General features: G+C 40.7%; 1 protein-coding gene across 3 annotated transcripts in view; it reads right to left on the bottom strand.

Moving 5' to 3' along the window:
* The window catches only part of KMT2C (lysine methyltransferase 2C), a 187,654-nt gene that overhangs the window by 41,649 nt on the left and 120,010 nt on the right, over positions 1–25,995 (bottom strand). For 2 of the 3 annotated variants that reach the window (XM_083376963.1, XM_083376964.1), the window contains 13 exons: positions 18,955–19,083; positions 17,557–17,676; positions 15,978–16,108; positions 15,048–15,234; positions 14,722–14,820; positions 13,254–13,301; positions 9,172–9,309; positions 8,984–9,016; positions 8,749–8,865; positions 2,911–3,049; positions 2,317–2,531; positions 2,077–2,150; positions 853–1,035 (listed from right to left, as the gene is read on the bottom strand). In XM_083376963.1, coding sequence (XP_083233089.1) covers positions 853–1,035; positions 2,077–2,150; positions 2,317–2,531; positions 2,911–3,049; positions 8,749–8,865; positions 8,984–9,016; positions 9,172–9,309; positions 13,254–13,301; positions 14,722–14,820; positions 15,048–15,234; positions 15,978–16,108; positions 17,557–17,676; positions 18,955–19,083 — 1,613 coding nt within the window. The remainder of the gene's footprint in view (positions 1–852; positions 1,036–2,076; positions 2,151–2,316; positions 2,532–2,910; positions 3,050–8,748; positions 8,866–8,983; positions 9,017–9,171; positions 9,310–13,253; positions 13,302–14,721; positions 14,821–15,047; positions 15,235–15,977; positions 16,109–17,556; positions 17,677–18,954; positions 19,084–25,995) is intronic. The other variant, XM_083376965.1, reaches the window with a different exon arrangement.

Below are 25,995 nucleotides of genomic sequence, written 5' to 3'. Positions count from 1 at the left end.
AAGTTAAAATTAAATAAAAACAAAGTAGTAAACCAACAGGCATATTTTAATATTATTTTTTCACATATACAGACACACCCAGAGCACAGAAACCAATGACAAAGTTTTAATTATTTTTTTTTCATAAAGTCCCAAATTGAAGTTATTAAAATTACATATCTTTGAAAACCAGAAGATTATTTTAAAAGTGAACATGACAGTTAGATGCTATTAAAAATGCTTTCACGTCCTATCTAAATTTTCACCCAAGCCACCCAACACCTTTTGGAGATCTCCCATTCAAATCTTGCTTTATGTGCAATTTTTTTTTTTTTAAAAAGGTGGATGCAAATATGACTGCAGGACATGCAACACTCCCTGACACCCCCAAAAGATAAGTTCAGCTTCATCTGGTTATTGTGAAGTTTGAACTCAATACTGTAAAACAAAACAAAATCATCCCCTGAAGAGATGCATCCTATAAACTTCCCAATGGAAGAGACTATAAATTCTGCAATATGCAATTGTAACAATATGGAAATAAACAATTCAGACAGCTTCTATTAACCTCTAAACTAGCCTGTGTTGTCAGTATCTGCCATATTCCTATCACGTCTAAAAACATTACATATTTCATTACTTCCTTCTGCACCTATAATGAATCTTTACTAAAGACAGATATATGAATTCTGAGTTACTCAACCTTATATGATATGGGATTTCTGTTTGGAAACATGAACTTGTTCCAACTTATTTAAGGTTCTATTTATGATACAAAATCACATTTAGGCAGCCCATACCTACTGAATGGGAGCATAAAAATAAACTTCCATACCTAGACAAACAGGAGATCAAACAGCAAATGCAACATACCTGCCTAAATTTCCATTCTTGCTCATGTTCAGATTCTCTCTGTTTTAATGGATCCTTGAAGAGTTCAGTTTCAATACGAGATCCAGGATCAATGTTATCCTGCTGTTGCTGCCTCTTCATTGAATCATTGGACATCTGTACTTTGTTAATCCGTAAAGCAGCCCTATTATCTCTGGCTTTTTGCTATTGAAAAACAAAACCAGAATTTACTTGGATACTGATTCATAAATAATTCATTCATTTATTTATCATTACCTCACAATTACTTAAAACTGTATTTATTTGATTTAAAAATGTGTCCATGATTTAATAAGTAACAAGGGAACTATTTATTTCACTCGACAAATACAGAGGAGATATATTTATGCAGACCAGATGGAGGACAAAGTTCCATCTACAAGAACAAACCAATAAATATTGAAATACTAAAGAAAAGGAGTATTTTTAATCAAGCCACATTTTAAACAGAAAATGAAATTCAGGAAATGTGTCCCTGCTTCATTCTAAGCCACAAGCAGGGTTTTTAATAATTTCCAAAAGTCTTAAGCACTTATTTCTGACTAAGATTCTTCCAACTGCATCTCCAGATGATCAAATCAATCATGCTGTTACCAAAAAATTATCTGTATATAATTTCCATATTAAAGTATTTATAAAATGTTGCACAAAGCATTCACAAAATATGAACAACAACAAACCTTGAATGGCCTATAAAGTAGATTTGGGAAATCAAAAAGCAGTGAGTACTGAGGAAAGTAAGAAACCTTAGCTGCCACTGATTTATGTCCTTGACGAATGAAAGAAGACAATGCTTATTCTTAGAATGTTTCTTCAAATTAATCTATCAACTTGGCACTTCCAAAGTTGGGAACATGCAATGGAGAGTGAGATTTGAATAAAAAGGGTCTTCAAGGGTTCAGGCACATATGTGTTTCTTGTTCTGCCTCTTGGGCAATCAAGGGGCCCAAGAAATATGGGTTATTCATGTATCAAACCTTATTCTTGTTAGCCAAACAGAAAGAAAAAAAATCCATAAAATCAATTTAAATTCAGTGAATTATCATGGATCGTTGTGTAATCCACAGAGAAGTCTCAAATAATGCCAATTGACAAGTTGGTTTTGCTGCAGAAACAATATGCAGTTTAAACTAATTTTTAGACTAATTAACAGACGCTGTAGGTAAAGGAGAAATGTGTTTTCATCAAAATGAAAAGTTTCATTACCACATATGGAGCTCTTTCTTGAGAGCTTGCTTTTCTCCATAGCTTGGCAATCTGCTTGACTCTCGTAGTCCAATCTGAGAACATGGAGAAGAGAAAGGAGGCAGATGCATTCATTGGTACTAGACGTTTTACTGATACATTATGGAATATTATACAATTCATAGGATATGTTAAAAAATTAGAATACCCTGAAACAAAGTAGACAGCCCTGCAAAAATTAAGTTTAACTTAATAACCTACCTGGAAACTCTTCTTTTAGGGTTGGAAAATTAATATTTGTGTATAAAACAGGTGCTACTGTTGCCATTTCACCAAGTGCTTCCTCTTTTTCCCATTTCAGAGTGCTCCTCTGTGCATTAGACATGGTATCATTTTCTCCTTCCAAAGGAGTTGCAGATGCAACCCAAGGATTGGTAGGGTCATTTATCACTGCATTAAATACTGTGCTTTTATCTCTAAAATATTACAGAAAAAGAAAGCATAGATATAATTTTTTGCATACAGAACCACACTGTCCCAAACCTTGTATTTTAAAATTACTAACAGTACTGGCACCCCTATGTTCTGGTCTCAGGGAGAAATTAAGGAGCCCAATCTTTTAATTTCATGTTAATGTAACTTCTTGTGATTTTAAAAAATGTATTTTTCCCTGTCATTATTTTTATAAATAGTTCAGGGCAGTGTACACACACAATATGTCCCTTCCTCTTCTTGTTTTCCCCACAACAGTCACCATGTATATAGTGGGTTGGGCTGAAGTCACCCAGGTACCTTTCACACTTAAGCCTGGAGAAGATTTTTTTTAAAAATACCTGATCTTTAAAATTTACTAACCTGGTATCGGCATAGGATGTCTGTGTTATAGTAGAGAAAGTTCCTAATCCACCTCCAGGCACTAAGGGTGTATGAGAGAGATGGGTAGTTTGTCCATTCAGGCCATTCATAAGTGGAACTCTTGAAAATGCATTCTCCCCTTGGAAGAAAAAAGTTGAAAAATAAAATTAATAACTACTTCAAGACCAATTTGTTGCTGGCAGGAAAACACAACTTAAGGTTTAATTACAAAATTTAACTATACTTACTGTTTTAGAATATTTCACATCCATTAGGCTAGTAAACCTCTAGTTCATGGTTTCATAGAATTAGATTAAAGCTTTTAAAGGAACTATATATCTATCTAAGGCATAGTAGCAAATACACAGTTTCAATTATATTGTGAATAGTTTACAAAGATATATTCAGGGCCTGTGTTAACTAATATTTTTAATAAAACACTATTTGTATAGGTAAGGAACATGTAAAAGAACTGTTGTGAGATTGATTTGCACACAGGTTTCAAGTAATCTCAACAATGTAATTAAAAACCAAATAAATTAAAGGTTCTTACATCCCCTCTCAAAAGAGGAACTTTTACGAATTATATTGAGCAGCTAAGGTACGTTAAAAATCCTTAAAAAAACCAAAAACATTTCTCATATAGGTTGCCCTTGATTTAAGACCACAATAGGGATGGAAACCTCTGTCGCTAAGCAAGGCAGTCATTGACTTATGCCCAATTCTATAACCTTTTTTGCCATGGTCGTTAAGCAAACCACTATGGTAATTAAGTGGTGGTTAAATGATTTCGGCTTCCTCCATTGACTTTGCTTTTATGAAGCCAGCTGGTAAGGCTGCAACTGGTGATCACATGACCCCAAGACAGTGTCAGGTTCGTCATGCCAAATGCCCAAAGTTTGATCTCGTGACTACAAGGACACTGTGACCATTGCAAGTGTGAGGACTGGACATCAGTCATTTTTTGTAGTGAAACTACAGGCTGAAGGAGAAGGAGTAAAAACAACTTCTGACCTTCAGTCAATACTTTCCTCAGGAAGGAAACGTCTGAGGCCAGGTTCTTAGGTTTAAATGCTGATGATACCCAGCTTTTCCTTTCCACCCCAAACCAACCCAGTGATGCCCTCATTGTTTACGTTTACGTTTTATTTAATTTGTATACCGCCCTTCTCCCTAGGGACTCAGGGCGGTTCACAGGGCATATAAATAACAATACGATACAATACAAAAGTTAAAACAAAGATTAAATCAGTGCCCAGTTAAAAACAATAATCCTATTCTAAAACAACAATTTAAAACCCAACTCCCCCGTCAGGCCAGACCAGCTAATTCAAATAAATGGGTCTTCAGGCCACGACGGAAAGTTCGGAGGTCTGATGCCATCCGGAGCTCCACCGGCAGTTGGTTCCACAAAGCCGGGGCACCCACAGAGAAGGCTCTCCCCCTGGGGGCCGCCAGTCGGCATTCCCTGACCGGAGGCACCCTGAGGAGGCCCTCTCTGTGGGAACGCACAGGGCGGAGGGGAGTTGACGCCGGCAGCAGGTGGTCCCCGAGGTAACCCGGACCCATGCCATGTAGGGACTTAAAGATCATAACCAAGACCTTGAACCTCACCCGGAAGACAACTGGTAACCAATGCAGCTCGCGGAGCAAAGGTGTAACATGGGAGTACCGGGAAACTCCCAAGACAACTCTCGCGGCCGCATTCTGTACCAGCTGGAGCCTCCGAGTGGTCTTCAAGGGAAGCCCCATGTAGAGAGCATTACAGTAGTCAAGGCGAGAGGTCACGAGCGCATGAGTGACCGTGCACAGGGCATCCCGGTCCAGATAGGGCCGCAACTGGCGCACCAGGCGAACCTGGGCGAAAGCCCCCCTAGTCACGGCCACCACATGATCTTCCAGGGTAAGCCGTGAATCTAGGAGGACTCCCAAGTTGCGAGCCCTATCCACGGGGGGTAAGACCTCACCCCCCACAGAAAGAGATGGAACATTTTGAATGTCCCGGGATGCCGGAATGCACAGCCACTCAGTCTTGTCAGGGTTGAGTTGAAGTCTGTTCCTCCCCATCCAGACCCGAACCGGCTCCAGGCAACGGGACATCACAGCGAGGGCATCACTGGGGTGGTTTGGGGTCGAAAAGAAAAGTTGGGTATCATCGGCATATTGATGATACCCAACTCCAAAACCACGAATGATCTCACCCAGCGGTTTCATATAGATGTTGAACAGGAGAGGCGAGAGAACCGACCCCTGAGGAACTCCACAAACGAGAGACCTAGGGGCCGATCTCTGCCCCCCTGCCAACACCGACTGCAAACGTCCCAGGAGATAGGAGGAGAACCACCGAAGAACTGTGCCTCCCACTCCCAATCCCCTGAGACGCCGCAGCAAGATACCATGGTCGATGGTATCGAAAGCCGCCAAGAGGTCTAATAGGACTAGGACAGAGGAATATCCCCTGTCCCGAGCCCTCCAGAGATCATTCACCAGAGCGACCAATGCCGTCTCCGTGCTGTACCCGGGCCTGAAACCCGATTGGTAGGGGTCCAAATAATCCGCTTCATCCAGGACCAGAGGGAGCTGATGCGCCACCACACTCTCAACAACCTTCGCAAGAAAGCGAAGGTTGGAAACTGGACGAAAGTTGTTCAATACAGCTGGGTCCAAGGCAGGCTTCTTGAGGAGAGGTCTCACCACCGCCTCCTTCAAGACGGTGGGGAAATAACCCTCACTCAGAGAAGCAGATATAACCGCCTGGAGCCAGCCTCGTGTCCTCTCCCTAGCTGCATAAACCAGCCAGGAAGGGCACGGGTCCAACAAACATGTGGAGGAGCTCAGTCTCCCCATAATCCTGTCCACTTCATCAGGGGTCACAGAATCAAACTCTTCCCAGGTAACATTGACAAGACCGCTCGTGTCCTGATCGCCAGACTCTGCCCAGTTGGAGTCCAAACCGGTCCGAATCCGAGCGATTTTATCCGACAGATGTTGACTAAATTCCTCGGCACGACCCTGCAAGGGATCCTCCCTCACCTCCTGATTAAGAAGTGAGCGAGTCACCCTAAACAGGGCGGCCGGGCGATTATCTGCGGACGCAATGAGGGTAGAGAAGTAGTTACACCTCGCCACCCTCATCGCTGCGAGATAAGACCTAATATAGGTTCTTAACCGCAACCGGTCGGGTTCAGATCGGCTCGACCTCCAACAGCTCTCTAGGCCCCGTTTCCGACGCTTCATCTCCCGGAGCTCCGCGGAAAACCATGGGGCTCGCTGGGATCTGCGCCGGGTCAGGGGCCGCAAGGGTACAACCCGGTCAAGTGCCTCAGTGGCTGCCCTTTCCCAGGCTTCCACTAAGGCATCCGCCGAGCTGTGAGCAATGGAGGCAGGTGGGGACCCCAGCGCCGCTTGGAATCTATCAGAATCCATTAAGCGTCTGGGGCGGTACCATCTAATTGGCTCCGTATCCCCACGGCGGGGGGTGGCAAAACGGAAGACCATCCGCAGGAGATGATGATCGGTCCATGACAGGGGCATAATAAATGGAGAGCCCCCACCAAGATCATCCAACCACCGTCTAGATAAAAAAATCAGGTCAAGGGTGTGACCTCCCTCATGAGTTGGTTCAGAAATTACTTGCGTCAGGTCCATGGCCGTCATGGAAGCCATGAACTCCCGAGCTAGCTCAGATGAGCCTCCCAGGGATGGTAGATTGAAGTCTCCCAAAACTATAAGTTTGGGAAACTCAACCACCAACCCTGAGAGGATATCGAGCAGCTCGGGCAGGGCTGCCGCTGTGCGACTAGGCGAAATGTACACCAGCAGCAAGCCCAACTGCGCCCCAGAACCAAATCTCACAAAGAGAGACTCACACCCGACTATCTGAGAAACGGTGGTCTCCCGCGGACATAAGGTCTCCCTAATAGTAACCGCCACTCCCCCACCCCTACCTTGAGCTCGTGGCCGGTGTAGCACCTGGAAGCCTGGTGGGCAGAGGTCAACCAAAGGGACCCCACCCTCTGGGCCCAACCAGGTCTCCGTGATGCAGGCCAGGTCCGCATGCTCACCCTCAACTAAATCCCTAACGAGGGGAGCTTTATTAACCACGGACCTGGCATTCAGATACACCAGCCGGAGCTCAGGAGGCTGCACATCCTCGCTCCCGGGACCTCGGGGAAGAAGCAGAGGGTCGGAGCGCCTCACCGCTTGCAAGTAGCGGAGATGGCCCTCCCGGTAGCGATACGGCCCCCTGTCTATCCGCCTGCTGCCATTCCCCGTCGTGGGAATTGGTAATCCCACGACCCGCTCGTGAGCTCCGGAGACAGCGACACCCCGTTCTCCCGCCGCGCGGTCGGACCCAAGTCTGGCCTGAACCATGGTTGATTGGCCACCCCCCAAAGCCAGACAACCCTTATCACCCACCCCTCTCCCTAACCCTATAAAATATTTAGATAAAAAAATGATCAGAGGCCTTCTATTAACTTTATATTGACGGCCCCTGCCCCTGCCCAGCCATTGTGATGTCCCGTTGCCTGGAGGCGGTTCAGGTTTGGATGGGAAGAAACAGGCTTCGACTCAATCCTGCCAACACTGAGTGGCTGTACATACCGGCATCTCAGGTGAATCATTTTTGTCCATCATTAACGATGGGGGATGAGGTGTTACCCATTGATAGGGCTTGTAACTTGGGCATTCTCCTGGATTCACAGCTAAATTTAGAAGATCATATAGGAGCTGTGATCAGGGGGGCTTTTGCCCAGATTCGCCTGGTGCGCCAGTTGCGACCCTATTTGGACCGAGATGCCCTACGCACAGTCACTCATGCGCTCGTGACCTCCTGGTTAGACTACTGCAACGCTCTCTACATGGGGCTGCCCTTGAGGACCACTCGGAGGCTTCAGCTGGTGCAAAATGCAGCTGCGCGAGTAGTAATGGGAGTTTCCCAATACTCTCATGTAACACCTCTTCTCCGAGAGCTGCATTGGCTTCCAGTTCTCCTCCGGGTGAGATTCAAGGTGCTGGTGATGACCTATAAAGCCCTAAATGGCATGGGTCCGGATTATCTCAGGGAGCACCTGCTGCCAGCATCAGCCTCCCAGCGTCCTGTGCGCTCCCACAGGGAGGGCCTCCTTAGGGTTCCGCCAGTTAGGGAATGCCGACGGATAGTTCCAAGGGGGAGGGCATTCTCTGTGGGCGTGCCTGCCCTATGGAATGAACTGCCGGTAGAACATCGGACTGCCCCGGACCTTCGCTCGTTTCGCCGGGACCTTAAAACTTGGTTGTTTGATCTTGCTGGCCTGGACTGAGGGGGTTTTAATTTAATTTTAATTTCAATTTCAATTTCAATTTCAATTTCAATTTCAATTTCAATTTTAATTTTAATTTTAATTTGTTTAATTGTGGGCTAGTCTTATTTAATTCTATTTTAAAGTGTACTTATTTGTATTGTTTTAACTCGCCCTGTAAACCACCCTGAGCCCTTCGGGAATAGGGCGGTATATAAAATCAATCAATCAAATAAATAAATAAATAAATAAATAAATAATAAAAAATCAATCAATCAATCAATCAATCAATCAATCAATCTGCTGTTTCCCCTGTCTGGCAAGATTCTTGTAATATAAGCGGTTAGCAATAAAGTATCTGCTTGAGCCTATTCACAGAGTTGTTTTGATTACTGGCAGCTGACATTTTTTTCAGCACCATTGTGTCATTAAATGAATATTTTAAGTTGAAGACTACGTCTATGACCTTCTACAAGGCAGTGGCTATTCTTGAACTGCTCTCAATTGCCATATTGTTTGTTTAGGGTGAAACACTTTAAATTGATAAAAAGCAAACCTTGATTGTGCAAGTGCATTAATTGTGGTGGTGGAGGCTGTTGCAAAGTTGCTGACTGAGTGGCTGCAGGACTCAGCACAGCAGTAAACAAGTCTTCCACATCCTTTCCTCCCAGTTCTATAAAACACAACAAGGGTGCATTAGAGCAGAAGCAGATAGATATAGGTGTGGATGCACATATTTATATGTGTGTGAAATAAACTTTGCAGAAAGATATGAAAAATAGGTCACTTACCTGGAATCTTATATAATTTACCAAGAATTGCACCTGCATAAAGTAAAAGCAATGAATATTACCAATCATCAATCACTGCATTCAGATAATTGCAACACATTAATTTCAAGAACTTTCTAGCATGACATCAAAATATCTGGTAATATGTCAAAACAACAAGCTGGCTTGTTGTAAATATAACCATTTACCATCTGTGACCATCTTGTCCAGTTCTGGACTCAAAATCCCATCTAACTGTTCTTCACTCAGTGGCCGGGCACTCTGGATGACATTCTGTGGCAGCGAAGTGGAGGGATCGTCAGAGATAGGCCCAATATCTAGTCCAGCTGAAGGAAAGAAAAGTATAATTTTGAATAACATTAATTGGCTTAAATGGTAGGAAAAAAAATCCTACAGTGCATAGACGTAAATGTAACAAACGGTATTCATTTTCATTTGAGCAGTTTAAGAAGTCAATATTTTATTTTAGAAAATACCAGAAAAACAAAACCAATTATATATTGTGGCAAATTCTTTATTAGTGAAATGGTTACTCTGCAATTGCAAACTTTCAGGTTTTCAAACAATGATATATTACTTACTAAGTTCTGTGCCCTCAAGCTGTTTCATAACCATCTTGTCTAATGAATAACACCTGAAACCTATCAGTTATTTTGTAAATGTTCAGTTAACCTAATGAAAGCATTGTCTCCATATGGATTTTAATCATGAAGCACAGATCAAAATCTTGACAACAATAAACCTACTGTAATATTTGACATATATCAAAAATAGATAAGGGTGTTTTACACTTAAGGGGATGTTTTTTCAAATAAATAAATCAACAAATGGAAACTGTGTTATGGACGCTGTGAAACTATATCTGAAGTACTCAAAAGATAAAAAAAAAGGTCAGTATATTTAAATATGATTTAGACACAAATAGTGCATACAGTTTGATCAAAGGTCTTAGACCACAACTATGGACTATTGTTTATAACAAAATAACAGCTTGTGTTTTTGAACAGATATGTATAGCATTAGTTCAAATTATTTAGTAGGCTGAGGAATGAATGTTTCCACTACCACTAAGAAGATTATAAACGGTTTACTCTCTTCCAATTTACAGGTGTTGCAAAAGTCAAGACAAGAGGCAGTGGGAATTGTCATGATTTCTGCTTAGAAACCACATTTTGGTGAAAGAAAACTTTTTACCCTGATCCCAAGTTTGGCTTACTACATTAATTTACTGCTCAGGCAAACTTTTGTTCAGCTTGGCCTTTTGTCTGATAAAATTGCTAATTATTTCAAATACCAAACAACATGCTGGCTTCTAGCTCATTGTGTATCTCATCCTGATTTTTTTCTGCCAATTTGTTTTCCCTTCCCTTTGCAGAAGGCTGTTTTATATTAAAATCTTTCTGGCATCATTTATTCTGTAACTGACCTAATCCTGGTCTTCTCAAGCCTATGTGGCAACCATGTGTTTACTACCTCCCCTTTAATTGAAAACCAAAACAGACTTCTTTCTGTCAGCATTGGCACTGATTGGAACTCTCTTTTTTGTTAAATTGCCGAGTCAATGCTGGCAAATTGAAATTCCGTATGGTTCACTGTTTGAAATTATTTGGCTGAATTTTATTCAGCTGTTCTTGCAGCAGCCTACATAATTGTGTGTGTGTGTGTGTGTGTGTGGAGAAAGAGAGAGAACAGGCATGCTAGTGTTGAAAAGGAAATGCAACATTAGTTAGGTAAATACAGGTAGTCCTCAATTTACAACCAGTCACTTAGCAACCATTCAAAGTTATGACAGATTCCACCCAAAAAGTCGATGCGGATTCTCAATCATCCAGGTAGTGTTGTCTGAAGGTTGGCAGGAATAGCCAAAACTCCAGAGGATAGGCTTAAGATACAGAAGGATCTTGACAGACTTGAACATTGGGTGCTATCTAACAAAATGAAATTCAATGGTGAAAAAAGGGAAGGTTCTAGATTTAGGCAAGAATAAAACAAATGCACAGGTACAGTATAAGTGTTGCCTTGCTCAACAGTAGTAACTGTGAGAGGGATCTCGGAATCCTAGTGGACAGTCACTTAAATATGAGGCCGCAGTGTGCTGCAGCTGCCTAAAAAGCCAACAGTGCTAAGCTACATTAACAGAGGGATAAAATCAAGATCATGTGAAGTGTTAATACCATTTTATAATGCCTTGATAAGACCGCACTTGGAATACTGCATCCAGTTTTGTAAAAAAGATGCTGAGACTCTAGAAAGGGTACAGAGCAGAGCAACAAAGATGATCTGGAGGCTAAAACATATAAGGAACGGCTGCTGGAATTGGGTATGTCTAGTTTAACGAAGAGAAGGGTGAGGGGGTGACATGATAGCAGTGTTCCAATATCTCAGGGGCTGCCCCAAAAAAGAGGGAGGCAAGCTATTCTCCAAAGCACCCAAAGGCAAGACAAGAAGCAACAGATGGAAACTAACCAAGGAGAGAAGCAGCCTAGAACTAAGCAGAAACTTCCTGACAGTTAAAACAATTAACCAGTGGAACAACCTACCTGCAGAAGCTGTGAATGCTCCAACACTGGAAGTCTTTAAGAAGAGACTGAAATGGTATAGGGTTTCCTGACTGAGCAGGGGGTTGGACTAGATGACCTCCAAGATCCCTTCCAACATTATTGTTGTTGTTGTTGTTTAAAGGTTGAAACATCACAACTGGACTACATTTTATCGTAGTTTGAGAGATGTTTCACTGCCCATCCAGGCAGCTTGCTCAGTCAGAACAAGGCAGTTAGGCAGAGAGTCGTTGGAATGTACCAACTCCTGCCTCACCAATCTCAGGGGTTTCTTCCCCAAAGTGTGTTGAAACTTCTCTCAAACTAAGAACAAAAAATCAGTCCAATTGCAATGATTCACCCTTCAGAAAACTTCAAACAACTTTCAGACAACTCTACCTGCATGATTGAGAATCTTCATCAACATTTTGCAATACACTTTGGGGAAGAAACCCCTGAGGTTGGTGTGGCAGGAGATGGCACATTCCAACGACTCTCTGCCTAACTGCCTTACTCTGACTGAAGAAGCTGCCTGGATGGGCAGTGAAATGTCTCTCAAACTAACAACAAAAAAATTAGTCCAGTTGTGATGATTCAATCTGCAGATAACTTCAGACAACCTTCAGATATTTATGACCCAATTCCAAAGTTCTGACAATTGCCCACCACCTATGGCCATGTGAACGTGTTTTAGATGTTCATCAACCATCCAGCATTTATGGCTGTTTGTGCCACTCTGCAGTCATATGACTTTTACAACATTTTTGCTGAATACCAGCTTTTATTTTTGGTTTTCAGCAAAAATGATACATAGCAAACAAAGAATTTACTTAACAACTGTGGTGTTCATTTAATGACTGAGACATTCACTTAGCAACCATGGATTCACTTCACGATCATTCTGATTAACTTAACAACCACCACACACACAAAAAGGATGTGAAATTGGGTCAGTCACATAATGACCCACTGTACAACCATAAAAACTTGCAAGCCTAATGGGTAGATTCCATTATGGTTATAAGTCAAGAACTATTTATATCCCCTTAACTCTGGGTTCTGGGAGGGAAAAGGGGGTAACCTTTTCTGACATGATTGTCCTTATATAACAGGGAACATATAATCTATAATAATGAAGTGTTTTTGTACTTTGTGCAGTACATGTTTTCCTGACCTGGCCTATCTCAAAAGACTGACTTTTTATGTTTAAAAGCAGAACACTTACCAGAAATGAAAATACTGTAGAATTTTAGAGCTCTTATAGTACATTTAATTTTTTTTCAAAAATCACTCTTTTCTAAATATGAACTTTAGGTTTTTATGTATGATATTCTTACTTATATTTGCAATAACATTCCAAAGCCAAATTAAAACATGGGATTTTACCCCTCCCCATATTTTTATATTCATTGAAGTAAATAAAAGGTCCACTACTCTGAACAGAAACAGGAAATGCTCTTAGTTCAAGAGAAATGTGTTACTTGATATTGTGAAATGCACACATAGACAATTCTGTAGTTATTCACAATATTCTTTAAATAAAAAAATCAACTTCTAGGTGCACTACAAAGACAGGCATTTTACACTGCAAGACTGCACAAAGGTAGTGAAAAATGAAAGAAAGTGAGGCAACAGAAGAGTTATTACACCATGCATGCATAAAAAAAATAGCTGAAATCATTAGGAAACAGAACTACTTCTAAACACCGATCATCCACTAAATATTTCCTTACCAAAAGGGGAAGAGGAGTTCTCAACCTGGAAAGTGCATAAATCAAGACCTACAGGATCCAAACCAGATAAAATGGATGATTATAACAAAAAATAAAATAAAATGAAGCAAGCAAGCGAGAACAAATCAAAAGTATATAGCTGCATGCTGAAACAGTTCATGGATATGAGAAACACTGAAAGTTATCCCCAGAGTAATAAAGGACAATAACAAAAACAAAGGATAGATGTATTAAGCAAAGCAAGAGATAATAGCTTCAACTAATAGCAGCATATTTAAAAATTATGCATATATACAAATACATGTACAGGTAGTCCTAAACTTACAACCCTTTCTTTAGTGAATGTCTGAAGTTATAATGGCACTGGAAAAAGTGGCTTCTGACTGATCCTCGAATTTACAACTGTTGCAGCAGCTCCATGATCACATGATTAAAATCTGGAGGCTTGGCAATTGGCATGTTATTTTAGAACAGTTGCAGCATCCTGAGGTCAGATGATTACCATTTGCAACCTTCTCAGCAAGCAAAGTCAATGGGGGGAGCTGAATTTGCTTAATGACAATGTGATTTTAACACCTGTAGCATAAAAGATTGTAAAATCGGGCACAACATACTTAACAACTGCCTTACATAGCAATGGAAATCCCAACTGTGCTCCTAAGCCCAGGACTATTCATACACATTGAAGGGCTCACAAAGAAAGAAATACGAAAGTTTAAAAGCAAAATTCAAGATTCAAGGTACTAGCAATGGTGTTTAAGGCCCTACATGGCATGGGTCCGGAGTACCTTAGGGAACACCTGCTGCCGGCGTCAACTTCCCTCCGCCCTGTGCGTTCCCACAGAGAGGGCTTCCTCAGAGTGCCACCGGTCAGAGAATGTAGATTGGTGGCCCCCAGGGGGAGATCTTTCTCTGTGGGTGCCCCGGAGCTATGGAACCAGTTACCGGTTGAGCTCCGGATGGCGCCCGATCTTCGCTCCTTTCGCCGCGATCTGAAAACATACCTGTTCGAACAAGCCGGCCTGGCCTGAGGGGGGATTGGTGGGGTTTTTTATTATCATTTTATTGGGGTTTTATTAATGTATTTATTGTTTTTTATGGGCATGTATTTAATTACTTTTTAATTTTTGTAGCTTTGTGTTTTATTCTTGCCCTGTACACCGCCCTGAGTCCTTCGGGAGAAGGGCGGTATAGAAATATTAATAAATTAAATTAAATTAAATTAAATTAAATAAATTAAAATGATTTGCTTTTTGGCTTCTCAGACACCATGATGTGAATCAAAAAGAGCCATAAGTGAATGTTTCAAGTATATTTGTTTCAATGTTTCAAGAGCTGAAGAAGCTTCTTGGATAAGAGAAAGAAAAACAAGAAAGTCCAGTTGCCTCGTGAAAAAAGCATCTTTGGGTTTCAAGTATAAGTAGCCAGTAATCATGAACATCACAAAGAATAATTTTTCCAATCATACCTGAATGATCCCCAGGCTTCACTAAATCATCTGAAAGAATTCCAAGGATGTCGTCCTCAGTGTTCAGCACGAGAGCAGCTAACGGGTCATCCAAAGTACCTTTAGAAAATAGACAGCTCAGACGCAAACATAATAAAGATGGCACCAGGAATGGAACATTCAAACTTAGTAAATAAACATTTCAGTTACCCAGGGTAGTAGATCCGTTAAAGTGTAACTACAACATTAAAACGGGTGCTCCTTTTACTAAAAGGCTCTTCTAGCAAGGCCTCATCTGCTCTGCGCCCAGGGCCACCCTGTGCCAAAATATCTTCAGATTTATGTACCTTGCGGACCAGATTTTGAGGGAGTGGAGGTGGAAGCTGAACTCAGCAGTGGATCTGAGGATGGGTCTAAGAAATTGGTCTTCAGACTTGCTTTGCAGGAAATGCTGAGGCTTTCACTGCATAAATGATCCAAACTTGGCTTTTTTTGCCTACTGGTGTCTAAAAGTTCTCTTCCAAAGAAAGCTTCCTAGAATTAAAACAAACAACAAACAATGAAGGCAAGCATTTAATTAAAATATCTTTATAAGCCACAGGATTCCTATATCTGAATCTGAATCTGAACTGAAACAGATTCAAATACTTATTGGTTAAGATTATAATTAATAAATGTAACTGCTCTCGTCATTAAACACACTCATATTTAATGCAATTATGATTCTATATGTAAAATTGTTGATGTTGGTCACTTCTGATTTAAAAGCATTCAAAATATTCAATTTTATGTGATTTGTTTCTCTATCCTTTTCTGCTCTGTTTAGGAAGGCAACAACTACTCTCCAGAAAAGTATTTATCAGACAGGTTCCTCAGTCTATGAAGTTCCCTCCATTCATTTATCATAAAATTCAAGCCATTAATTTAGTTTCTTTAAATACTATATAAGAAAAATGTAAATAACCTTATTGCTTCTTGGCTAATTCAGTAACGTACAAAAGTGTGTTCATTCTAGAAACAGAACATTCTTTCAGCTAATTAGACTATAATCAACTAGTGATATATTAATATGTCTATATTAATGGATTTAAAACATAATGTAATGTTTATATTAAAATAAATATTTTACTTTTCAGAAATACAATAAAATATTCACAGAATTAATACTAGTGTTAATTGATTATAAATTATAAAGCAATTTCTTAAATTACAAATAGTTTATCTACTACATACAAATAATGCTCTTAGGGAAAATATTTTGCATGCTGTGAGAGTACCTGCAAATATGCTGGGAAAATTTCTTCAAGCTTATTTTTCTTTTTCTTATAACGTTTTTTCATTTTTTCCATATTTTCAGAAACAGACATAGTTTCATCAACAAGTGTATCAGGCAGTTGTTCACTCCAACCTAGAAATATCAAACATATACAATATTATAATCCTATTTCACTCCAGACTAGCTGAAGTACAGGAGGAGGGTTACTGATTAATTCTTTTCCTGATTTAAAAATAGCAAAAGTTGAAATTGAAAATCTGATAAAAGTGATGTAAAGGCAACATGTGGAACTGGTATGCAAGACTCTAAAACTTAGCACCACATTCTAAAGCAGACATGTCAAACTCACGACGTATCGGGATGGTTTTGCCATTGCCGGCAATGGGGTGGGCGTGGCTTCTGCATGATGCATCCGACCCGCGGGCCGGCAGTTTGACACTCCTGTTCTAAAGGAAGTGTCTTTAATGTCATCCGCAATCCTCATGGAAAGAGCTAGCTTTCAGACTGACAGTTCAAAAGGTGCAGACCATTTTAGAAATAAAAGGTAAAGGTAAAGGTTCCCCCACACATGCGTGCTAGTCGTTTCCGACTCTAGGGGGCGGTGCTCATCTCCGTTTCAAAGCCAAAGAGCCAGCGCTTGTCCGAGGACGTCTCCGTGGTCATGTGGCCGGCATAACTAGACGCCAAAGGCGCACGGAACACTGTTACCTTCCCTCCGTAGTGTTCCCTATTTTTCTACTTGCATTTTTACATGCTTTCGAACTGCTAGGTTGGCAGAAGCTGGGACGAGTAACAGGCGCTCACTCTGTTACGCGGCACTCGGGATTCGACCCACCAAACTGCCAACCATCTGATCGACAAGCTCAGCGTCCTAACCCACTGAGTCACCGCATCCCTCTGTTTAGAAATATACTAACATACAAAATATGCTAAAATATTTTAGGTATATTTTAAAGGTATTATTTTATGATCATCTTCCTTTGCCATTAGCTCTCTTTAGAATTTCAGACACTGGTGTAATGGTTAAAGAGTTAAGCTAGGTCAGGGAGATCGCAAATTCTAATCTTGCTTTAGTTGCAAAGCCAGCTGAGTGGCCTTGGGCCAGTCACTTTTTTTCAGTCCTAGGAAGGAGGCAATGGCAAACCACTTCTTAAAAACCTTGCCAAGAAAACTGTAGGAACCTATCCAGGCAGTCACTTGTTTTTCCATTTATCATCTGTTTACTAAATTATGCATCTGTTCGTGATATATTAGCTTTGCATAAATGAACTGCCACAAGGATGCTTTTTACCAGAAAGGCTGTTTCTAGTAAGAATGGTTAACAAAGTTGTAGAACTATGCTTTTATGTTCAGAGTAAATCTGACAGAATTTAATTTAAACTGGAAAATTGTCTCAAACTATAATACATGAATTTATACAAGGATGCAGTCATGTAGTATCTTCAGGAATGACAATGAATTAAGCTTTTGGGGGGAAAACTGAGGTTAAAAAAAAGTAACTGACTAATTAAAATATAATGATCTTGTGTTACAGGACATGGCAGTAACAGAAGTATGAGAGTAAATTGCTAGATGCCTACTTTCATCTCTGTTGGGTATTTGTTCAGTTACAGAGCCAGAAGAATCTTTTCTAGAGAGACATCTTTTCATTTTTCCTTGTCCTGTACGACTCCGCTGGCGTACCATGAATCCACCAATGCCTATAAAAGGTATGTTCACAGTATTTATTAAGCAAATTTAGATAGCCACTCCACATAGGGGACTGTGTTACTTAAATTATATTATAATTATTTAAATAAAGAGAGACATCCTGGAATGTAGACATTCTGTAAATAGCCATTTGTACATAATACATGTCATTTAAATATAATAAGCCATTAAAGCAATTCTTTAATCTGTATTTAATTTTTGTAGTTGCTTTATTTCCACACACAAACACACACCTCCTTCCCTCTCACCAGCATCACCACACCAGCTGTCTCTCAACACAGCTTTTATAGCCTACATTGCTGTGCTGGCTGGGGAGAGGCTTAAAGAGGCAGGACAACAGCAGCACAGGTGCTGGCCCTTTTCTACACAGCCTGCCGCCCTCCTACAAAGACAATTCTTTCCTAGTTCCATCTAATAGGGAATCAACAAAAACTGAGTATCTATAGTTTATGCCTGATGATATAGCTCCCCTCTATAAGAATTCAATATAATGCATAAGAAATCCACCAGTTGCCCATATTAATCCAACAATGACCTGTATATTAATAGAAATATCAGCTGAAAAAACACTCACTTCTCACTTATGATCTCTTTGATGTTCTCTCTTAAACATCAAAATTTGTGATCACCAAACTGTGCTAAGTTTATACCTTTTTTACATGGAAGCTATCAAGATGTATCTATTTAATAATAATAATTCATAAAAAGTTATTCTGTTGTTTGGTAACTTTGGCATATGCATCTTGATATAGAGGCAGTATAGATAGTCCGCGACTTACGACCAGAACTGAACCCAAAATTTCCATGCTTAGCCAGGCAATTGTCAAGTGAGTTGAACCTCATTTTATGACCTTTCTTGCCACAGTTGTTAACTGAAACTGGCTTTCCCCCATTGACTTTTCTTGTCAGAAACCAACTGGATAGGTAAGAAATGGTGATCACATGACCATGGTGCCTATTGCCAAGGGCCTGAAATTTGATCCTGTGACCATGGGGATGTTGCAACAATCGGAAGTGTGAAAGCTGATCATAAATCCTTTTTTCAGTGCTGTTGTAACTTTGAATGGTCGCTAAACGAATGGTTGTAAGTCAAGGACTACCTGTATTTGAAAATGAAAACCACTGTCTGAAACTGCAGTATACACCAGATAGGGTAATTCTTCACAACACTTAAGTAATCTCATTTCTAAATAAAATATTATGTATAAATATATAGTCAATACATATAAACCTAATAAACACGAAAACATCTGGATTATGTACTCTACCAGGTCTGTATGGCTTTCTCTTTCTTTTTTTGATCCCTTCAGTTGCTTCCATTCCCTTAGGATCATCATCTATAGGTTCTCGTTCAGGACTTGTATCTGATTTTCCTTCACAATCCATGAGATCTCCTTCTGAATTAAAAAAAAGTTAAAAAGTGAGGGAGAAAAAGATAGGAGTTATTTATACACTTTCACTTAACTGCCCACATAAAAAACTCTTCAGTTAACTAAGAACCTTTGAAAATAATCATAACAAAATCCCATTAAAATTGAATACTAATAACACTAAACAGATGAAAATACCGTTACTAGGATTATTAAAGGGTAGAAAAGATTAAATGCTGTTATGTAGCATGTTTACAAATAGTAAAAGAGAGGGAACCCTATCACAGGGACATAAGTTAAAGAAGTCTTATTCTATATTCCAATATAGAATATGTTCTATATTCTATATTGGGACCTGGGAAACTCAGAATTAAGTTTATAACTCTCAGTTACAGAAGCTCCTTAAGTATTTAAGGCCATTAACTTTCTCTCAGCTCCTACCTCACAGGAGTGCCACTGTACAAAGGCTGGCATATATGTAAAAAATATTACTTACCCCATTACATCCCAGAGACCCTAATGGATTAAATTAAAGCAAACTTACATCAAGGCCAAACTGATGTTCCAGTTAATTAGGGCTCTAAAGTCCCAAAACAGCGTTTTTACTTGGTTCAAGATAATAACTAACACAGCTCTTTAAGTATTGGCTTGGGTTTTTCTCAAATATATATACCAGATTTTAATTTTGCTGCTTCATCTAAACCCAGTGAAATTTCCATCCAGTATTTAAAGACAGCTCCATATAAAATGTGCTCCAATAAAATATGGAAGCTTATCTGTTAAAGATAACTCAACCAACTTCCTGAAGAAGCTTCGGAATGAATTCAGCAGGGGCAGCTGATAAACAAAGGCTGTAAGACACAACTGGGCATTGTAATATAATGGTTGTACAGGTATTAATAGGTATTTAAAATATTTAGGCACTATATCGATGAATGACAATAATATTCTTATATTAATTACTCTATCGGCCCTGCTGTGCCAGCTGATCTTTGCCATCTTCCTATCTCATTGACAAGACATAATCAAACTGGTCTAAGCAAGGAAGATTTATTTATTTACTTATTAAAATGTATATAGCTGCCTACTTGCTCACAGCAAGAGTGGGCAGCTTACAAACAATGAAAACACAATCTAGAAAAAAATAAACGACCCCCAACCACCTTCTCCTGGCAACAGCACACCATTAAATAAGCCATTTGATAGGCTTGATCACACTATGGGTTCTCCAGGGCCACTGGCAAAACCATCTCTTCAGGGCCTTCCAAAAGACTGTCAAAGTGGGGCCCCTGTAATTACTGCAGGGATGATGTTCCAAAGGGAGGGAGTCACCACAGAGAAGGCCCTTCTTCTAGGTCCCACCAGATGTATCTGCTTAGGGGACAGAATCCACAACATTCCTTGTCTCCCCGCTCTAGTGGGTCGGGTGGCTGTGACTGGCAAGAGATGGTCCCTCAGATGCTGACTATGCCAAGACTTCTTCCCAAGGATACTCATGCCATTGCCCATAGTGCGTGCCATTCTTACCACACTTCACATGACTTTTGAAACTTTGCCATCTTTGTCCAAATCATGTGTGCCATTCTTGTAAGGCTTCAAAAACCCTTCAGAAAGCTTCTGGAGACTCTGATATATAGTGAAAATGGCACGCACACTATTTCAAGAACCGTGTGAGTAGCTCCCTGAAAACCTGGCACCAGCAGCAGTTGGCACAGGGCCAGGCCAAGGGCATCTTGTCAGCAGTGGGAAGATAACAAAGGTCAGAAAGGCATGACAGGATCTGAAGAATGCAGAGTGGCTGGGGCTTTGCGTTGTGGCATTGGGTGCATGGCCAAGGTGCAGGCGTGAGGTGCCACTCCCCACTCTGGTCAATGGGCAGCAGAACTAAAGTAGCGGCTGGGGATGATGGCAGCTGGCTGAGACTACTGAAGGTCTTGGACTTCTATCTCAGTCTCAGTGCTGCTGCCATGGAGTGCCGCTGTGCAGAGTGCCAAAAGGGTAGAAATGGACATGGGTGGGAGGGAGTTGAAGTGCCTCTGCTGTTGTGCGGATGACCACCAAACGCCTCAATGACTGTGAGGGTGTTGCATTGGCTGTAACTTCAGAGACCTTGTATAAACTACAAGTCATTCAGCACCACCTGGTGAATGGTTGCTGAATGAGTGATTATTAAGTAAGGACTACATATACTCAATATTCAATGTGTACTATTATATTTATTAATGTATTACCCAGGGAGATATTCCTGATTATCTACCCTTAGACTTGCAAGTCTTCAGGGGATCTCATGTCTCTTTCTATTATATGATTTCATCACATAGAAATTCTGAAGTCATTCTGCACTAAGATGAGTAGAAATCCAAAAAGAGCTGAAATTTCTATTTCTAGATTGAGGGAAACACTAGTCAATGACTGGGAATGCAACCTAACAGTGACAAGATATTGTTCTCACTGTCTTCCCATTCAGCTATGCTCACCATATCAATACTGCAATATTATGCTTTTCTATATTGTTCTATCATCTGATCTTGGACTAAAGTAAAATCCTGTTGGATAGACAATACTTGGTATTGTACATGAGATCAAAGAACAAGGCATGCCGTGGCAACTATGTTTGCCTGATATAACATTTTGCTACCTCTATCACTGTGCCTTAACAATTTCATTCTATAGCATGTTTGTTTAATACTAACAGAATGCATTATTTTTTTTAAAAAAGTAAATTAATCTGTCATGAGAAGGTTAGCTCTTCGTAAACCAATAATCAGCATACTTTATTTTAAAATATATTAAATCAGCCATTTTCCTGATTTAGATTTATGGTACCATTAATAACTTACATACATTTGACCACATCATTACAAATTTGTAGACAATTTTTTTCTTTTCATTCAATGATATAGGATAGTAAAAATATTGTTTGCTGTGTGATATTGCTCAAGTCATACATTTCAGCAAAGAATAATAGGAAACACCAATGTATAAAATTGATCCACTGATATTATGAGTTTAAATACTTGGTGTTTTTCAATGCATTCAATGTCATAGGTAGCTATCATGAGAAACTGGGACTTCCAACTTCCTGCTGGTTTTCCCATTGACTCTGCTTCTGGGAAACCAACTAGGAATATCAGAAATTGCAGTTAGGTGACTATGGCTTGCTGTGATGTCATAATGGCAAGCCGGGCACCCAAATCACAATCATCAAGTAGGGACACTGTGACAGCCAGAATTCCAAGGACCCATTCTAAGTATCCCTAGTTTGGGGCTGTTGCAATTTGGAACGACTGTGGAGGGATGAAAATCCAAGGATTGCCTATATTCAGCCAAATAAAAATTATACAGTGACACTCACTGCTTCTCAGATCTGCTGCCAACGTAAGGACCATTTTGATCAAGTATATAGTCTAAGTAGATAGTCTTTCCCTTCCTTTTGTCATGGTTCCGACAGATGAAACTCTTCAAAAGAACTTTGAGGCATTGTTAACCTTAAAGAATCTTTTATTCCAGAAACAAAGTATCGGCACTACATAGTAGAAACCAAAAACTAAATTCCCCTCCCCTGGATACAAAGTATCAAAGCACAATTCCCTCCTCCAATAAACAGTCATAAATCACATTCCCTAATTAGCTTGACTCCTTCATGGATTACTGCCTTGTCGTGGGGAAGGGGCTTGCGTAATTCAATGAAGCTATGAGCTATGCCGTGCAGGGCCACCCAAGACGGAAAGGTCATAGCAGAGAGTTCTGACAAAATGTGATCCCCTGGAGAAGGAAATGGCAACCCACTCCAGTATCTTTGCCATGAAAACCCTATGGACAGTACCAAAAGGCAATACAATATGACGCTGGAAGATGAGCCCCTCAGGTTGGAAGGCGTCCAATATGCTACTGGGGAAGAGCAGAGGGCTAGTACTAGTAGCGCCAGAAAGAATGAAGCGACTGGGCCAAAGCCGAAAGGACACTCAGCTGTGGATGTGTCTGGTGGTGAAAGGAAAGTCCGAAGCTCTAAAAAAATTTTCTCCATAGGAACCTGGAATGTAAGATCCATGAGTCAAGGAAAGCTGGACGTGGTCCACTGGAGAAGGAAATGGCAACCCACTCCAGTATCTTTGCCATGAAAACCCTATGGACAGTACCAAAAGGCAAAACGATATGACGCTGGAAGATGAGCCCCTCAGGTTGGAAGGCGTCCAATATGCTACTGGGGAAGAGCAGAGGGCTAGTACTAGTAGCACCAGAAAGAATGAAGCGACTGGGCCAAAGCCGAAAGGACACTCAGCTGTGGATGTGTCTGGTGGTGAAAGGAAAGTCCGAAGCTCTAAAAAAATTTTCTCCATAGGAACCTGGAATGTAAGATCCATGAATCAAGGAAAGCTGGACGTGGTCAAACAAGAGATGACAAGACTGAACACTGACATCTTAGGTATCAGCGAACTAAAATGGACAGGAATGGGTGAATTTAATTCAGATGACCATCAGGTATACTACTGCGGGCAAGAATCCCTCAGAAGAAATGGAGTAGCCTTCATAGTCAATAAAAGAGTAGGAAAAGCAATACTGGGATACAATCCTCAAAATGACAGAATGATCTCAGTTCGAATCCAAGGCAAACCATTCAATATCACAGTAGTCCAAGTCTATGCCCCAACCACCAGTGCTGAAGAGGATGAAATTGACCAGTTCTATGAAGCCCTACAGCACCTTATAGAACTAACACCAAAAAATGATGTCCTTATCATCATGGGGGACTAGAATGCTAAAGTGGGAAGCCAAAAGATAACTGGAATAACAGGCAAGTTTGGCCTTGGAGTACAAAATGAAGCAGGGCACAGGCTGATAGAATTTTGTCAAGAGAATACGATGGTCATAGCAAACACTCTTTTCCAACAACCCAAGAGACGGCTCTACACATGGACATCACCAGATGGTCAACACAGAAATCAGATTGACTATATGCTCTGCAGCCAAAGATGGACAAGCTCTATACAGTCAGTAAAAACAAGACCAGGAGCTGACTGTGGCTCAGACCATGAGCTTCTCATTGCAAAGTGTAGGCTTAAACTGAAGAAAGTAGGGAAAAGCACTAGGCCACTCAGGTATGAATTAAATCATATCCCTGTTGAATATACAGTAGAGGTGACAAATAGATTTAAGGAATTAGATCTGATAGACAGAGTGCCTGAAGAACTATGGACAGAGGTTCGCAACATTGTACAAGAGGTAGCAACTAAAACCATCCCAAAGAAAAAGAAATGCAAGAAAGCAAAATGGCTGTCTGAGGAAGTTTTGCAAATAGTTGAGGAAAGGAGGGAAGCAAAAGGCAAGGGAGAAAAAGAAAGATACGCCCAATTGAATGCAGAATTCCAAAGAATAGCTAGAAGAGATAAGAATGCCTTCTTAAATGAACAGTGCAAAGAAATAGAAGAAAACAATAGAATAGGGAGGACCAGAGATCTTTTCAAGAAAATTGTAGAGATGAAAGGAACGTTTTATGCAAAAATGGGCATGATAAAGGACCAAAATGGCAGGGACCTAACAGAGGCAGAAGAGATTAAGAAGAGATGGCAAATTTACACAGAAGAACTATACAAGAATGAGCTTAACGTCCCTGATAATTACAATGAGGTGGTCACTGACCTCGAGCCAGACATCCTAGAATGTGAAGTTGGCCTTAGAAAAACTGAGCAACAACAAAGCTAGTGGAGGTGACAGTATTCCAGCTCAGCTATTCAAAATCTTAAAAGATGATGCAGTAAAAGTGCTACACTCAATTTGCCAGCAAATTTGGAAAACTCAACAGTGGCCACAGGATTGGAAAAGGTCAGTTTACATTCCAATTCCAAAGAAAGGCAGTGCCAAAGAATGTTCAAACTATCGCACCATTGCACTCATTTCTCATGCTAGTAAAGTTATGCTTAAAATCCTACAAGCTAGACTTCAGCAGTATGTGGATCAAGAACTACCAGAAGTGCAGGCAGGATTTCGAAGAGGCAGAGGAACTAGAGATCAAATTCCCAACATACTATGCTGGATCATGGAGAAAGCTAGAGAGTTCCAGAAAAACATCTACTTCTGCTTCATTGACTATGCCAAAGCCTTTGATTGTGTGGATCATAACAAACTGTGGCAAGTTCTTAAAGAGATGGGAGTACCAGACCATCTTATTTGTCTCTTGAGAAACCTATATGTGGGCCAAGAAGCAAGTGAGAACTGGACACGGAACCACTGATTGGTTCAAAATTGGGAAAGGAGTCTGGCAAGGCTGTAAACTGTCACCCTGCCTATTTAACTTATATGCAGAGCACATCATGAGAAAGGCAGGGCTAGATGAATCAAAAGTTGGAATTAAGATTGCCGGGAAAAATATTAATAACCTAAGATATGCAGATGATACCACACTAATGGCAGAAAGTGAAGAAGAACTAAAGAGCCTCTTGTTGCGGGTGAAGAAGTACAAAACTTGGGTTGAAACTTAAAATTAAGAAAACCAAGATCATGGCATCCGGCCCTCTCAATTCCTGGCAAATAGATGGGGAAGAAATGGAGGTAGTGACAGATTTTATTTTCCTGGGCTCCAAGATCACTGCAGATGGGGACTGTAGCCAAGAAATTAAAAGACGCTTGCTCCTAGGGAGGAAAGCCATGGCAAATCTAGACAGCACACTAAAAAGCAGAGACATCACCCTGTCAACAAAAGTGCGTATAGTCAAGGCTATGGTCTTCCCAGTTGCAATGTATGGCAGTGAAAGCTGGACCATAAGAAAGGCTGAGCGCCAAAGAATTGAGGCCTTTGAACTATGGTGCTGGAGAAGACTCCTGCGAGTCCCTTGGACTGCAAGGCGATCAAACTGGTCAGTCCTAGAGGAGATCAACCCTGACTGCTCTTTAGAAGGCCAGATCCTGAAGCTAAAACTCAAATACTTTGGCCACCTAATG

The sequence above is a fragment of the Vipera ursinii genome (genome assembly GCF_947247035.1).
Source record: "Vipera ursinii genome assembly, chromosome: Z".
Taxonomy (NCBI): domain Eukaryota; kingdom Metazoa; phylum Chordata; class Lepidosauria; order Squamata; family Viperidae; genus Vipera; species Vipera ursinii.
This window is presented reverse-complemented; position numbering and strand designations above follow the sequence as displayed.